The following is a 16959-nucleotide window of genomic DNA, read 5'->3' on the forward strand; positions in this document are numbered from 1 at the left end:
TGACTTTGTTGTCCTTAAGCCATTTTGCCACAACTTTGGAAGTATTTTTTATTTATTTCACCTTTATTTAACCAGGTAGGCAAGTTGAGAACAAGTTCTCATTTACAATTGCGACCTGGCCAAGATAAAGCAAAGCAGTTCAACATCATACAACAACACAGAGTTACACATGGAGTAAAACAAACATACAGTCAATAATACAGTAGAAAAATAAGTCTATTGTAACGGTTGTCGTCGGGAATAGAGGACCAAAACGCAGCAGGAATGTGGATGCTCATCTTGTTATTTATTTTAAATCAAGAGAACACCAAAATAACAAAAACCGCACAACAAAACAGTCTTGTCACGCTCACACAGGCAAAACAAGAAACAATCTCCCACAACACTACACCAAACAATTACCCATATATAGGACTCTCAATCAGAGGCAACGAGAAAGCACCTGCCTCCAATTGAGAGTCCAACCCCCCATTAACCTACACATAGAAATACCACAAACCAGAAAGAACATAGAGATACAAAACATAGAACATAGACCAAAACCCGGAAATAATAAATCAAACACCCTACTACAAAAATCACCAACCCGAACCACAAACAAAATACCCTCTGCCACGTCCTGACCAAACTACAATAACAAATAACCCTTATACTGGTCAGGACATGACATCTATATACAATGTGAGCAAATGAGGTGAGATAAGGGAGGTAAAGGCAAAAAAGGCCATGGTGGCAAAGTAAATACAATATAGCAAGTAAAACACTGGAATGGTAGATTTGTAGTAGAAGAAACTGCAAAGTAGAAATAAATAATGGGGTGCAAAGGAGCAAAATAAATCAAATAAATAAATACAGTAGGGAAAGAGGTAGTAGTTTGGGCTAAATTATAGGTGGGCTATGTACAGGTGCAGTGATCTGAGAGCTGTTCTGACAGCTGGTGCTTATAGCTAGTGAGGGAGATAAGTGTTTCCAGTTTCAGAGATTTTTGTAGTTCGTTCCAGTCATTGGCAGCAGAGAACTGGAAGGAGAGACGGCCAAAGGAGGAATTGGCTTTGGGGGTGACCAGAGAGATGCTTGGGGTCATTGTCCATTTGGAAGACCCATTTGCGACCAAGCTTTAACTTCATGACTGATGTCTTGTGATGTTGCTTCAATATATCCACATCATTTTCCTTCCTCATGACTCCATCTATTTTGTGAATTGCACTAGTCCCTCCTGCAGCAAAGCACCCCCACAACATGATGCTGCCACCCCCGTGCTTCATGGTTGGGATGGTGTTCTTCGGCTTGCAAGCCTCCACCTTTTCCTCCAAACATAGCAATGGTCATTATTGCCAAACAGTTCTATTTTTGTTTCATCAGACCAGAGGACATTTCTCCAAAAAGTACGATCTTTGTCCCCATGTGCAGTTGCAAACCGTTGTCTGGCTTTTTTATGGCGGTTTTGGAGCAGTGGCTTCTTCCTTGCTGAGCGGCCTTTCAGGTTATGTCGATATAGGACTCGTTTTACTGTGGATATAGATACTTTTGTACCTGTTTCCTCCAGCATCTCACAAGGTCCTTTGCTGTTGTTCTGGGATTGATTTGCACTTTTCGCACCAAAGTACGTTCATCTCTAGGAGACAGAACGCATCTCCTTCCTGAGCGGTATGACGGCTGCGTGGTCCCATGGTGTTTATACTTACGTACTATTGTTTGTACAGATGCACGTGGTACCTTCAGACGTTTGGAAATTGCTCCCAATGATGAACCAGACTTGTGAAGGTATTTTTTTTCTGAGGTCTTGGCTGATTTCTTTAGATTTTCCCATGATGTCAAGCAAAGAGGCACTGAGTTTGAAGGTAGGCCTTGAAATACATCCACACCTCCAATTGACTCAAATGATGTCAATTAGCCTATCAGAAGCTTCTAAAGCCATTACATCATTTTCTGGAATTGTTCAAGCTGTTGAAACACACAGTCAACTTAGTGTATGTAAACTTCTGACCCACTGGAATTGTGATACAGTGAATTATAAGTGAAATAATCTGTCTGTAAACAATTGTTGGAAAAATGACTTGTGTCATGCATAAAGTAGATGTCCTAACCGACTTGCCAAAACTATAGTTTGTTAACAAGAAATTTGTGGAGTGGTTGAGAAACAAGTTTTAATGACTCCAACCTAAGTGTATGTTAACTCTCGACTTCAACTGTATCTGTACATAGCCTCATATCCATACTGTAGGTGCTGACACCGGAGAATGGCAATGGCAGTTGGCTTCAACACATCGTATGGATTTGAGGCTACCAGTAGATGGTAGCCTTAACCAGTACATAGCCAGTACTAAGGGGTTCAATTAAATTTGAAGTTAGACACTTCCAAGGAATAAGTGTAATTCCAGCATAATAGTAGTAAAGTGCCATTCATTTTTTGATTGGAATTTGAATTCACTTCCTGAACTGACTGAAATGAAATGGAATTGACATCAACCCTGGTACTGACAAAAAGTGTGTGGTTTGTTAACCTAATAGCATGTTTAAATACATATCCCCTTTAATAAACCATTATTTTGTAACATTTCATGTAGGAAGACAGAATTCAGAGATGGCCAGATCTTATGGAGCTGCTTTGTGACATGAATTTAAACAACATCCTCGTTTGAACTACACCGTTATCCTTCTTTTTTGTTGTTGTTGTTGTTGTTGTGTTTAATTTCTAGAGAGCTGATTGTCATGGACTCCCTCCTACCCCTCAAGTTCATGTAAGTGCAGAGGTTTAGTCAAACAGCATGTGCCCTAAGACAGTACAGAGAAGCTGCTGCATCAATAACTAACAATATTACCACATGCTTAGAAACAGGCTATGTAGCTAATGTCTATTGGTCTCAAAAACACTTGATGGAATGTTCACTGCAACAATGGTTTGCTAAGATGAACATTAAACACATTATAATAGCCTAACCATGCATATTTTACAGCAATGTAGAAATAGCCATCATGATCATACAACGTGTATTGTTTTGTTTCATAGATGGGTGCCTGTTTCTCTAAAGTCTTCAATGGTTGTCCTTTGAAGATCCACTGTGCTGTGACCTGGATTCTCCCTAAAACTAGAGGTAGGGGTACAGAATGGGTTAAAGAGGTTAAGACAAGGTCATTACAAATGGCCGTGACATTATCTTGTCTCTTCCTCAGATCAGTATCTTATTCTGGGGGCAGAAGAGGGTGTGTACACCCTCAACCTCAACGAGCTCCATGAGGACACCCTGGAGAAGGTAACAGTTTAGATATTGATGAATGTGGGAAAGTATGAATTAATGTGGGTAGTCTGCGTTAAAATTCCAGAGCATACCACTAATACTATTCTACTGAGCCATTTACTTTATGTTCATGTTCTTATCTTATTGTTGTTGTAATGTCGAGAAGGATCCTGCGAGTAGGCATTTCGTTAGACAGTGTATACCATGTGTATCCTGTACATACGACTAATAAAACTTAAAAAGAATACCTCTCTCTTCCCCCCACAGTTGCTCCCACAGAGATGTACCTGGCTGTTTGTCATGAACAATGTCTTGATGTCTGTATCAGGTAGAGCTCTACCCCAATTACACACCTATCATGTTGTTCATAGGATCCTACACCATCAACTCCAGTAATAAACCAGACCTGGTGGCAAATAGTATTTCAGTGTTTGCTTGACTGCCAGGTGAGCAGGGTTTGCACTTTTGAGACTATTCCATTGGTTCCATTGCACCAACCAGGCAAGCTCAATCAAGCACTGCTAAATTTGAACACAGGTTCTTACCATTCCTCCCCTCTCCAACCCCATCCCCAGGGAAGTCTTCCCAGCTGTACTCCCACAGTCTGACGGCTCTGTTTGAACAGAGGGGCCACAAGCAGCAGAAACAGAGTCACCTGTCCCTCAGTACCAACCGCCTCACTGAGAGGATCAACCCCAGGCAGAGGGGGTGTGTGTGTGTGTGTGTGTGTGTGTGTGTGTGTGTGTGTGTGTGTGTGTGTGTGTGTGTGTGTGTGTGTGTGTGTGTGTGTGTGTGTGTGTGTGTGTGTGTGTGTGTGTGTGTGTGTGTGTGTGTGTGTGCGCACATCAATGTGTTCGGGTTCAATTTGTCTTCAATATACAGTATGTGCCTGTCCTAATTTAAAGTGAAAAATATATAAAATGTCAATCAGCAGGAAATATGCTGTAACTGTGAAGATACCAGACACTAAAGGCTGTCGAAGATGCAGCGTGGGTAAGTGAAATTTGGCACTGCGTTATGTTCGATCACAACACAGAAAGTTGCTTCAATTTATCTGAAATTGATTCAATTGAAATGACTCTTTCTCCTCTCTCCTAGCAAGAAACCCCCACACAGACAGCACGTTCCTGTGTGGGGCTGTACCATCAGGTCTAATTCTACTCTTGTGGTATGAGCCTCTGCAGAAGTTCTTGCAGCTCAAGGTGTGTATCGATATAACAAAACTCACAATTATTCCATACAACATACACTTGACTGGCTTGCACAGCGCCCTGAACTCAACCCTATTGAACACCTTTGGGATGAATTGAAACTCCGACTGCGAGCCAGGCCTATTCACCTAACATCAGTGCCTGACATCACTAATGGTCTTGTGGCTGAATAGAAGCAAGTTCCTGCAGCAATGTTCCAACATCTAATGGAAAGCCTTCCTAGAAGAGTGGAGCAGGTTATAGCAGCAAAGGGGAGGACCGATTCCATATTAATGCCCATGATTTTGGAATGAGATGTTTGACGAGTAGGTGTCCACATACTTTTGGTCATGTAGTGCATGTATACAGTGGGGGGGAAAAGTATTTGATCCCCTGCTGATTTTGTACGTTTGCCCACTGACAAAGAAATGATCAGTCTATAATTTTAATGGTAGGTTTATTTGAACAGTGAGAGACAGAATAACAACAAAAATATCCAGAAAAACGCATGTCAGAAATGTTATAAATTGATTTGCATTTTAATTAGGGAAATAAGTATTTGACCCCCTCTCAATCAGAAAGATGTCTGGCTCCCAGGTGTCTTTTAAACAGGTAACGAGCTGAGATTACGAGCACACTCTTAAAGGGAGTGCTCCTAACCACAGCGTGTTACCTGTAAAAAAGTCACCTGTCCACAGAAGCAATCAATCAATCAGATTCCAAACTCTCCACCATGGCCAAGACCAAAGATCTCTCCAAGGATGTCAGGGACAAGATTGTAGACCTACACAAGGCTGGAATGGGCTACAAGACCATCGCCAAGCAGCTTGGTGAGAAGGTGACAACATTTGGTGAGATTATTCGGAAATGGAAGAAACACAAAAGAACTGTCAATATCCCTCGGCCTGGGGCTCCATGCAAGATCTCACCTCGTGGAGTTGCAATGATCATGAGAACGGTGAGGAATCAGCCCAGAACTACACGGGAGGATCTTGTCAATGATCTCAAGGCAGCTGGGACCATAGTCACCAAGAAAACAATTGGTAACACACTACGCCGTGAAGGACTGAAATCTTGCAGCGCCCGCAAGGTCCCCCTGCTCAAGAATACATATACATGCCCGTCTGACGTTTGCCAATGAACATCTGAATGACTCAGAGGACAACTGGTGAAAGTGTTGTAGTCAGATGAGACCAAAATGGAGCTCTTTGGCATCAACTCAACTCACCGTGTTTGGAGGAGGAGGAATGCTGCCTATGACCCCAAGAACACCATCTCCACCATCAAACATGGAGGTGGAAACATTATGCTTTGGGGGTGTTTTTCTGCTAAGGGGACAGGACAACTTCACCGCATCAAAGGGACGATGGACGGGGCCATGTACCGTCAAATCTTGGGTGAGAACCTCCTTCCCTCAGCCAGGGCATTGAAAATGGGTTGTGGATGGGTATTCCAGCATGACAATGACCCAAAACACACGGCCAAGGCAACAAAGGAGTGGCTCAAGAAGAAGCACATTAAGGTCCTGGAGTGGCCTAGCCAGTCTCCAGACCTTAATCCCATAGAAAATCTGTGGAGGGAGCTGAAGGTTCGAGTTGCCAAACGTCAGCCTCAAAACCTTAATGACTTGGAGAAGATCTGCAAAGAGGAGTGGGACAAAATCCCTCCTGAGATGTGTGCAAACCTGGTGGCCAACTACAAGAAACGTCTGACCTCTGTGATTGCCAACAAGGGTTTTGCCACCAAGTACTAAGTCATGTTTTGCAGAGGGGTCAAATACTTATTTCCCTCATTAAAATGCAAATCATTTTAGAACATTTTTGACATGCGTTTTTCTGGATTTTTTGTTGTTGTTATTCTGTCTCTCACTGTTCAAATAAACCTACTATTAAAATTATAGACTGATCATTTCTTTGTAAGTGGGCAAACGTACAAAATCAGCAGGGGATCAAATACTTTTTTCCCCCACTGTATGAACCATGTCTGTAAGACTTGTAAAATTGGTCTTTATACACTTTTTCCCTTTCAGCATATAGACATACGTCTACCGGATTTGCTCCCTATCTTTGAGCTACTGGTGTTAGTGAAGGATGAGTTCCCACAGCTATGTGTAGGGGTGGGGGACTGTGCTGCAGAGGGAGGGAAACCACCAACCAACCAGCAGCTGAAGTTCGACATCATAGAGTTGAACGGCACACCAAATTCTTCACCAGGTAACACAGAGATGTCAGATATTAGGATTTGAACCGTACGACATTGTGTAGAGAAATTGTATAACCATAATTCTGTCTCCTTTCTTTCTTTCTTTCTTTCTTTCTTTCTTTCTTTCTTCTTTCTTTCTTTCTTTCTTTCTTTCTTTCTTTCTTTCTTCTTCTTTCTTTCTTTCTTTCTTTCTTTCTTTCTGTCTTTCTTTCTGTCTTTCTGTCTTTGTATATGTGCATGTGTGTGTGTGCGTGTGTGTACAGAGAGTACGCCGGACCGGAGTCGGACCGGAGCTGGACCGGGTGCCATGCAGGCGACACAGCTGGACAGAGACACAGTTCTCATTGTACTGGAGAGTGAGTCTATTGGAATATATTACATCCTACCTAGAATATCATTAGCGCCATTTAATGTCCACTACTAACGGTGTTTTTAATGTCACTTTACAGAGACTGTGAAGATTGTCAACCTACAAGGTCTTCCCTCCAAGGAGCTGGCTTCTGAACTTGTCTTTGACTTCCCCATTGAAACACTAAGTACTAACTTCATTCAATCTCAATAATAATTATTTACCTCATAGAATGTTCTCAATTCATCACCACATCAAAGGTGCAGGCAGGGGTGAGGTACTGTAGTTACAGAAACACACTACGTGCGTGGAAGATTGTTTTTGTGAAATTACTGTTGTGTGGCTAGTTTCTTTACAGGACAGTGTTCTGGCTTTCTGGAAGCATGGTCTTAAAGGGAGGAGTCTTCACACAAATGAGGTGATTATGTTTCATTGTAATGCGCTCATAAAAAAAAAAATGCTTGATCTGCATTGGAAGTATATTATCTCGCCGAAAAAGTGAAATACATTTACATTCATCTTTGTAGGTCACACAGGAAATCACAGACGAAAGCAGAGTATTCCAGGTCTTGGGGACGAACAGGTATGCCCCAAACGCTGGTCTGTTACCTTGAATACCACATTATGTGTGTTCGCATTAGGGGTCAAAGGTTATCTGAGAAAACCAATCACATTCGGTCTTTTGTCGTTTCCGTAGGGATATCGTCCTTCAGAGTACCCCCACAGAGGACCCGTCAGCCATGACCAACCTCTATATCCTGACTGGCCATGAAAGCAGCTACTGAGAGAAGAGAGAAAAGGACTGAAAGAAAATAATAGAAATTGGAATTAAATTAAGAAGAGAAGAAGAGTGGGTCTTGAGATGGGAAGTGCTTCTCTGGCACCTAATAAACTCACGAGTGAACTGTAGACTTGCCTCAAACTGAACTAACCCACTCTACCTGCATATGGGGAACAGACAGACCATGGGAGACTCTCACACACTAAACCACAGGGAGATAGCTGAGCTGGTGTGTGTTCGAGGAAGGACTTATAAAAAAAGACTTGTCAGAGAGTGCCCCCTGTCATGACCTCTAACCCCTTGAATGGCACAAACTACTTTTGACCTTGCACAACCCCATTGTCTATTTTTACTGGTATGACTGATGACTGAAGTCTGACCTGTCTCCTGAAACAACATTGTGAACACCACCCTGCTCTGTCCACTAACTGTAGTATTATTATGTAACGTCATTGCATAGATGGTGCCGCTCCAAGATGTCAACATAAATATACTGCTCAAAAAAATAAAGGGAACACTTAAACAACACAATGTAACTCCAAGTCAATCACACTTCTGTGAAATCAAACTGTCCACTTAGGAAGCAACACTGATTGACAATAAATATCACATGCTGTTGTCCAAATGGAATAGACAACAGGTGGAAATTATAGGCAATTAGCAAGACACCCCCAATAAAGGAGTGGTTCTGCAGGTGGTGACCACAGACCACTTCTCAGTTCCTATGCTTCCTGGCTGATGTTTTGGTCACTTTTGAATGCTGGCGGTGCTTTCACTCTAGTGGTAGCATGAGACGGAGTCTACAACCCACACAAGTGGCTCAGGTAGTGCAGCTCATCCAGGATGGCACATCAATGTGAGCTGTGGCAAGAAGCGTAGTGTGTCTGTCAGCGTAGTGTCCAGAGCATGGAGGTGCTACCAGGAGACAGGCCAGTACATCAGGAGACATGGAGGAGGCCGTAGGAGGGCAACAACTCAGCAGCAGGACCGCTACCTCCGCCTTTGTGCAAGGAGGAGCAGGAGGAGCGCTGCCAGAGCCCTGCAAAATGACCTCCAGCAGGCCACAAATGTGCATGTGTCTGCTCAAACGGTCAGAAACAGACTCCATGAGGGTGGTATGAGGGCCCGACGTCCACAGGTGGGGGTTGTGCTTACAGCCCAACACCGTGCAGGACGTTTGGCATTTGCCAGAGAAAACCAAGATTGGCAAATTCGCCACTGGCGCCCTGTGCTCTTCACAGATGAAAGCAGGTTCACACTGAGCACGTGACAGACGTGACAGAGTCTGGAGACGCCGTGGAGAACGTTCTGCTGCCTGCAACATCCTCCAGCATGACCGTTTTGGCGGTGGGTCAGTCATGGTGTGGGGTGGCATTTCTTTGGGGGGCCGCACAGCCCTCCATGTGCACGCCAGAGGTAGCCTGACTGCCATTAGGTACCGAGATGAGATCCTCAGACCCCTTGTGAGACCATATGCTGGTGCGGTTGGCCCTGGGTTCCTCCTAATGCAAGACAATGCTAGACCTCATGTGGCTGGAGTGTGTCAGCAGTTCCTGCAAGAGGAAGGCATTGATGCTATGGACTGGCCCGCCCGTTCCCCAGACCTGAATCCAATTGAGCACATCTGGGACATCATGTCTCGCTCCATCCACCAATGCCACGTTGTCCAGGTCTGGGAGGAGATCCCTCAGGAGACCATCCGCCACCTCATCAGGAGCATGGCCAGGCATTGTAGGGAGGTCTTACAGGCATGTGGAGGCCACATACACTACTGAGCCTCATTTTGACTTGTTTTAAGGACATTACATCAAAGTTGGATCAGCCTGTAGTGTGGTTTTCCACTTTAATTTTGAGTGTGACTCCAAATCCAGACCTCCATGGGTTGATAAATTGGATTTCCATTGATTATTTTTGTGTGATTTTGTTGTCAGCACATTCAACTATGTAAATAAAAAAGTATTTAATAAGATTATTTCTTTCATTCAGATCTAGGATGTGTTGTTTAAGTGTTCCCTTTATTTTTTGAGCAGTGTAGTTTAGAAAATATGTGCCATAGAATCAGAGTGCTAATACATTCTAAAAGTGCTTTGAAAGACTTTACTGAGATCAATTTAAAGGCCTGTTTTCCAGACCCAGATGAAGACTATTCCGGCACTAAAATGGGCTTGCAACGTGTATGTTTGCCACAAAGCTCTCAAAGACAGGTAGTGATACTATGTTGTGTTTAATGATACTGGTTTGGTTTGGTTTGGTTGTGCAGTATGAGGCCCAATGTAACACTCATCATCCATGAAATACACTTTAAGGAGCATGCATGCTGCTTTTTGAATTTTATTTTAGGAAAATCATATGATGTGGGAATATGGATTTAAGAGATTTTATGTATACTTAGTTTTAACTTACTCCAAACAATAGATTTTTTTCAAAGACGAGAGAGAGAGAGAGAGAGAGAGAGAGAGAAAGCGAGAGAGTGAGAGAGAGAGAGAGAGAGAGAGAGAGAGTCGAAAATAGCAGGTCCGGGACAAGCTAGCACATCCGGTGAACAGGTCAGGGTTTCATAGCCCCAGGCAGAACAATTGAAACTGGAGCAGCAGAACGACCAGGTGGACTGTGGACAGCCAGGAGTCATTAGGCCAGGTAGTCCTGAGGCATGGTCTCCCGAGTGGCACAGCGGTCTAAGGCACTGCAGGTCAGTGCTAGAGGCGTCACTACAGACCCTGGTTCGATTCCAGGCTGTATCACAACCGGCCGTGATTGGGAGTCCCATAGGGTGGCGCACAATTGGCCCAGCATCGTCCGGGTTAGGGTTTGGCCGGAGTAGGCCGTCATTGTAAATAAGAATTTGTTCTTAACTGACTTGCCTAGTTAAATAAATAAATAAATACAAATAAATGGTCCTATGGCTCAGGTCCTCCAGGAGTGGAGGGAAAGAGAATTAGAGGAATTAGATTTATATCAGATATAACAGACTGACCCTAGCCCCCTGGAACATAGACTATTGCAGCATATATACTGGAGGCTGAGACATGGGGGGTTGGGGGACACTGTGGCCCCGGACAGGGCAAACCAGGCAGGATTTACACCCCACCCACTTTGCCAAAGTACAGCCCACACACAACTAGAGCAAGATCAACTTACTACCCTTACCACTAGAGGGATATCAACTTACTACCCTTAGACAAGGCTGAGTATAGCCCACAAAGATTTCCTCCACCGCACAAGCCCGAAGGGGCGCAAAACTGGACAGGAAGATCACGTCAGTGACTCAACCCACTCAAGTGATGCACCCCTCCTAGGGACGGCATGGAAGAGCACTAGTAAGCCAGTGACTCAGCCAGCCCCCTGCAATAGGGTCAGAGACACGGATTAGCTTTTCTGCATCATTTTGTGACCCAGAAAATCTGATTTTTGCAATGTTACAAAGATGGAGAAAATCTTCCCTTTAAATATTCTTGATATGTTCGTCAAAAGAGAGATCAGGGTCCAGAGTAACGCCAAGGTCCTTCACAGTTTTATTTGAGACGACTGTACAACCATCAAGATTAATTGTCAGATCCAACAGAAGATCTCTTTGTTTCCTGGGACCTTGAACTAGCATCTCTGTTTTGTCCGAGTTTAAAAGTAAACCATTCGTCACCATCCACTTCCTTATGTATGAAACACAGGGTTCCAGGGTAGGCAATTTTGGGCCTTCACCATGTTTCATCGAAATGTACAACTGTGTGTCGTCTGCATGACATTTTTATCACGTGTATCTGCCGTCTCATTGGCTAGAATGGTCTCACCTGATATTGCCTCCTGGCTACCTTCCATTTTTGAAGACATTTATTTTCATTGTTAGAGCAGCCACTTGAGTATCTGGTCAATATAATGGATAATCTGTGGCTGAGGATAATATAGAGTGATAGGAACATACTTCAGTAGTCTTTTTTTGAGCTAAGATGGATGACGAGGAGGAGACCTGGCTGATGACCCAGTGGGAGTAAAATAAGTTGGGTACTGTTAAATCGGTGAAGGTAGCTCGAAGTGGACTTGTGATGATTTTTTGTGTTTCTTCCCTCCAGGGGTAGCGGGTGCCTTGTGTCACGTGCCTCGGGACAAGACCTGTGACTTGCTTTTCTCTCTAGAGCAGGGCGCCTTTGAAAGGATTGATTGCTGCATTGTGTTGAGGTGGAGCAACTGAAATTGAAGATTCCCTGTGTCTGTGACACCTGCCGTTTGGTGCCACGCAGACCCAGTGGCGAGCGTGGTGAAACTGAGAAGACATTGTCTGTCTTTTTTAGTTTTGAAGCAGTCTTTACCTGATAAAGCCATGTTAGGATATGTCAGTTATCCCGGGAGAGCTTTTGTGCCAAACCCACTAAGGTGTTTCAGATGCCAAGCTTATGGTCATGTTGCAGCAGTGCGTAGGTGGGAGATTCCGAGATGTGAGAAGTGTGCAGGAGGGCATGGGACAAAGGAATGTGTAGTATCGGTGGAAAAAACAGTGTCAATTGTGGCGGTACCCATGTTGCTAGGGATCAGAAGTGATCGGTGCGAGAGAGACAGGCTGATGTTGCCAGGGTCAGAGTAGAACAAAAGGTGTTGTATGCTGAGGCAGTGAAAAGAGTTGCACAAGAGCAGCTTTTCCCAAACTCAGTCCCGGGGACCCAAAGGGGTGCACATTCTGGTTGTTGCCCTAGCACTACACAGCTGATTCAAATAACCAAAACTTGATGATGAGTTCATTATTTGAATCAGCTGTGTAGTGCAAGTGCAAAAACCAAAACGTGCACCCTTTGGGGTCCCCAGGACCGGGTTTTGGAAACGCTGAACTAGTGGTATATAGATGTACTGTAGGGTTAGTTGGTGGTATGTAGTAGTACTGTATATATGTAGGGTTAGTTGGTGGTATGTAGTAGTGCTATATAGATGTAGGGTTAGTTGGTGGTATGTAGTAGTGCTATATCGATGTAGGGTTAGTTGGTGGTATGTAGTAGTGCTGTATAGATGTAGGGTTAGTTGGTGGTATGTAGTAGTGCTGTATAGATGTAGGGTTAGTTGGTGCTATGTAGTAGCACTATATCGATGTAGGGTTAGTTGGTGGTATGTAGTAGTGCTGTATAGATGTAGGGTTAGTTGGTGGTATGTAGTAGTGCTGTATAGATGTAGGGTTAGTTGGTGGTATGTAGTAGTGCTGTATAGATGTAGGGTTAGTTGGTGGTATGTGGTAGTGCTGTATAGATGTAGGGTTAGTTGGTGGTATGTAGTAGCACTATATCGATGTAGGGTTAGTTGGTGGTATGTAGTAGTGCTATATCGATGTAGGGTTAGTTGGTGGTATGTAGTAGTGCTATATAGATGTAGGGTTAGTTGGTGGTATGTAGTAGTGCTATATAGATGTAGGGTTAGTTGGTGGTATGTAGTAGTGCTGTATAGATGTAGGGTTAGTTGGTGGTATGTAGTAGTGCTGTATAGATGTAGGGTTAGTTGGTGGTATGTAGTAGTGATGTATAGATGTAGGGTTAGTTGGTGGTATGTAGTAGTGCTATATCAATGTAGGGTTAGTTGGTGGTATGTAGTAGTGCTATATCAATGTAGGGTTAGTTGGTGGTATGTAGTAGTGCTGTATAGATGTAGGGTTAGTTGGTGGTATGTAGTAGTGCTGTATAGATGTAGGGTTAGTTGGTGGTATGTAGTAGTGATGTATAGATGTAGGGTTAGTTGGTGGTATGTAGTAGTGCTGTATAGATGTAGGGTTAGTTGGTGGTATGTAGTAGTGCTGTATAGATGTAGGGTTAGTTGGTGGTATGTAGTAGTGCTATATCAATGTAGGGTTAGTTGGTGGTATGTAGTAGTGCTGTATAGATGTAGGGTTAGTTGGTGGTATGTAGTAGTGCTGTATAGATGTAGGGTTAGTTGGTGGTATGTAGTAGTGCTGTATAGATGTAATGTTAGTTGGTGGTATGTAGTAGTGCTGTATAGATGTAGGGTTAGTTGGTGGTATGTAGTAGTGCTGTATAGATGTAGGGTTAGTTGGTGGTATGTAGTAGTGCTATATCAATGTAGGATTAGTTGGTGGTATGTAGTAGTGCTGTATAGATGTAGGGTTAGTTGGTGGTATGTAGTAGTGCTGTATAGATGTAGGGTTAGTTGGTGGTATGTAGTAGTGCTATATCAATGTAGGGTTAGTTGGTGGTATGTAGTAGTGCTGTATAGATGTAGGGTTAGTTGGTGGTATGTAGTAGTGCTGTATAGATGTAGGGTTAGTTGGTGGAGATTTTTTCCCTTCCCCCTTATTTTTGTATCACAAAATGCAACGTTATCGACCACACACCACCGCACAGTAGGTGGCAGCATGCACAAACAAAATATGCGAATGCCATGATACTAAAGAATAAGATATGTTTTACTAAGGTTGGCGTCTTAGCGTTCATAGCCATGGTTATCAACTGTACTGCATAAACGGAACGTCAATCACAGAAAATCAAGTACCCCTGACTGCAGTGTGCAGTTCCGGGCAGGGCTCAATGTGGGCGGGGTCAAACGTTTGACCCCGCCCACCAGTGTTTTTTTTTCCATCTGAGGGTTGACAGTCACACACTGAATACAAACACACACGTTTGTGCAAGGCACACGTTGAATACAAACACACACGTTTGTGCAAGGCACACGTTGAATATAAACACACACGTTTGTGCAAGGCACACGTTGAATACAAACACACACGTTTGTGCAAGGCACACGTTGAATACAAACACACACGTTTGTGCAAGGCACACGTTGAATACAAACACACACGTTTCTGCAAGGCACACGTTGAATACAAACATATTTCATTTTTGAAGATCGTAAGAAATATTATGTAAAGTGGTACCAGCACATGTGTTGTAACACTTTTTGCTTCATGCTATATTTGAGACAAGCTACTGATATTGTTGCAGTGAACAACAGACTTGTTATGTATGTCATGTACTGTTAAAATTGTGTTGATAAGTGTTATAACTTTGTAATTATATTATTTCATTGAGCATATATATACAGTTACTACCATTCCTGATTTATAATGCTATTTACTTTCCTCATGAGAATGGAGACAGACTATACCATATAGACATACTGACAAGCTGAATGTGCTTTATGCATTAAGTTATACCAGCTCCAGTAAAGAGATCAGAGACTCGGGTGACTTCTACGTTATCTTTACTAAACAACATAACACATAACAAGGCCAAGGGCCTTTGGGTGCTCTTGAGGGGCCTCTGGGGACTGTTTAAGGGCCTCTGGGTGCTCTTGAGGGGCGACTGGCCTCTGTTTAAGGGCTTTTGGGTGCTCTTGAGGGGCCACTGGCCACAGTTTAAGGGCCTCTGGGTGCTCTTGAGGGGCCACTGGCCACAGTTTTAGGGCCTCTGGGTGCTCTTGAGGGGCCACTGGCCACAGTTTAAGGGCCTCTGGGTGCTCTTGAGGGGCCACTGGATGCTGATGGTATGTCAGGTGCTTCAGAAACTGTGTTCTGTTGATTACTGTTGCTGTAGCAATAGCAACAATGAAAATGTGCCGCATTTCTACAACTGAAGCCACACTTTATGATTGTCAACTCTGAAAGAGAGGAATAACAGTAAAGTAACAAGTTATAACATTTAATTAAATACACTGATGTAACTGAAAAAAACAGGGCAAATCAAAAAACGTGAACGTCAAATATATACAATAAACAAAGAAAGAAATAGTACCTCTGTGCCTCACTGAAGCATGACCTTTGATGTGGTTGTTGACCATATATTGTTCAGCCTTATATGTGCAGAAGGGGCAGTGATGAAGTTGACTGCTGATGCATTTTTTAATTTTAGGACTCTCGCCCTCCAATAACACACTAACGTGTCTCTATACATCAAAGAAAATAAGCATAGACATAAAAGGCATCATCATTAGAAAGGCATAAAATAAGCAATAGGCATTTAATTTCATTATTGTATATGCTATGTGTAGGCTGTGTAGACTCGCTATGTGTATCTTAGGGAATGGCCGTCGGCATCAACGATACACATTTAGAGCCTGCCAAACACAACAAGGCATACATTGAAGAAACACAGAAAATCAACGATCAAATCGATTACATAACTGTACATGTCAACCTAGGCTTACTGCTCAAGTAGGCAAATTTGTCCAAATAAGATTCCCTCATTGTAAGCAATTAGCTAGCTCACGTGCAAACGGGTGCTATTGCTAATTAGCTCGCTCACGTGCAAATGGGTGCTAATTAACACTATGCTAACATCGGTGTGATAGTTGGTTATACATAAAATATACCACTGCACTGGTATAACATGAGTATTACAAAGTACATTATGCATAATGACAGTCTCACTTACTTCCATGGTTTATGTTTTTATTCATGTAGGTTAGGTTCAATTAAGATTCGCTTTCGTTGACGTTGATACCTTCGTCGTGAACCTCAACTTGGGTGACCTTGAAGGAGACGGGAAGTGTTCGGGTTAAACGCGTTTGACTACATTGAGCCCCGAACTGCACACTCCATCAGGGGCTTCTCCAGAAAATAGATGTTGTGGCAGCTGCGGAGAAGCACTTGTGTGTACTAGATTTTACTGCAGAATACTTACAAGATGTTTCGAACCATAGTGTCCCGTCCTCCCAGGCTGCTGGCCTGGTGAAGGATCAGATAGGGCCAAAGTGGTGGAATAGTGGGGATGTTTTTATGGGTGTAGGGTTAGAGGAAGCCCAGTGGCCGGCGGTGGGAGAAGATGGAGCTAAATGGTTTTTGGCCAACATTCTGCTAATTTTCTCATTGATTAAACATTTCATCTCAATACTGATTTCTGTTTCCAAAACTAGTTTGAAGACTTTCCCATTTGCCAAAGTTTAAAAAAAACGGCGTTGTTTAGAAGGAGTGCAAGGGCGAATTGAGTTATTGCACACGCTCACTTCAGAGTAGGCGTTCCCTAACGGAAATATGCAAATAAATTCTAGAACTCGCCAATAGGCTCTTGCTAGCTCGTGCTTGGCTCTGCCCACCTCCTTGCTTGTTTTGCCCTCTATGAATCATTTGCTCCCATTTCAAATGACAGGCTGTGGCAGCAGAAGGTGCGTGCTTTGCACCTGAAAAAGATATCGGATTGGAATGTGTCGTGTGTGGATCTGTGAAGCAGGGCGCCTATCAAAGGGGTTGGAGTGGCGCTAGAAGTGAGTGCAAAGGATGTA

General features: G+C 43.3%; 1 protein-coding gene across 1 annotated transcript in view; it reads left to right on the forward strand.

Moving 5' to 3' along the window:
- LOC106608590 (mitogen-activated protein kinase kinase kinase kinase 2) overlaps nt 1-14925 on the forward strand; it is a 45211-nt gene extending 30286 nt beyond the window's left edge. Inside the window, exons 20-32 of the mRNA XM_082977388.1 lie at nt 2700-2741; nt 3011-3095; nt 3175-3254; nt 3507-3567; nt 3815-3947; nt 4174-4232; nt 4338-4441; nt 6459-6642; nt 6895-6987; nt 7081-7167; nt 7328-7398; nt 7508-7563; nt 7678-14925. Coding sequence (XP_082833514.1) covers nt 2700-2741; nt 3011-3095; nt 3175-3254; nt 3507-3567; nt 3815-3947; nt 4174-4232; nt 4338-4441; nt 6459-6642; nt 6895-6987; nt 7081-7167; nt 7328-7398; nt 7508-7563; nt 7678-7765 — 1143 coding nt within the window. The 3' untranslated portion in view covers nt 7766-14925. The remainder of the gene's footprint in view (nt 1-2699; nt 2742-3010; nt 3096-3174; nt 3255-3506; nt 3568-3814; nt 3948-4173; nt 4233-4337; nt 4442-6458; nt 6643-6894; nt 6988-7080; nt 7168-7327; nt 7399-7507; nt 7564-7677) is intronic.
- The last annotated feature ends 2034 nt before the right edge of the window (nt 14926-16959 follow it).

Source organism: Salmo salar, chromosome 07, assembly GCF_965601325.2.
Source record: "Salmo salar chromosome 07, fSalSal1, whole genome shotgun sequence".
Classification (NCBI taxonomy): Eukaryota; Metazoa; Chordata; class Actinopteri; order Salmoniformes; family Salmonidae; genus Salmo; species Salmo salar.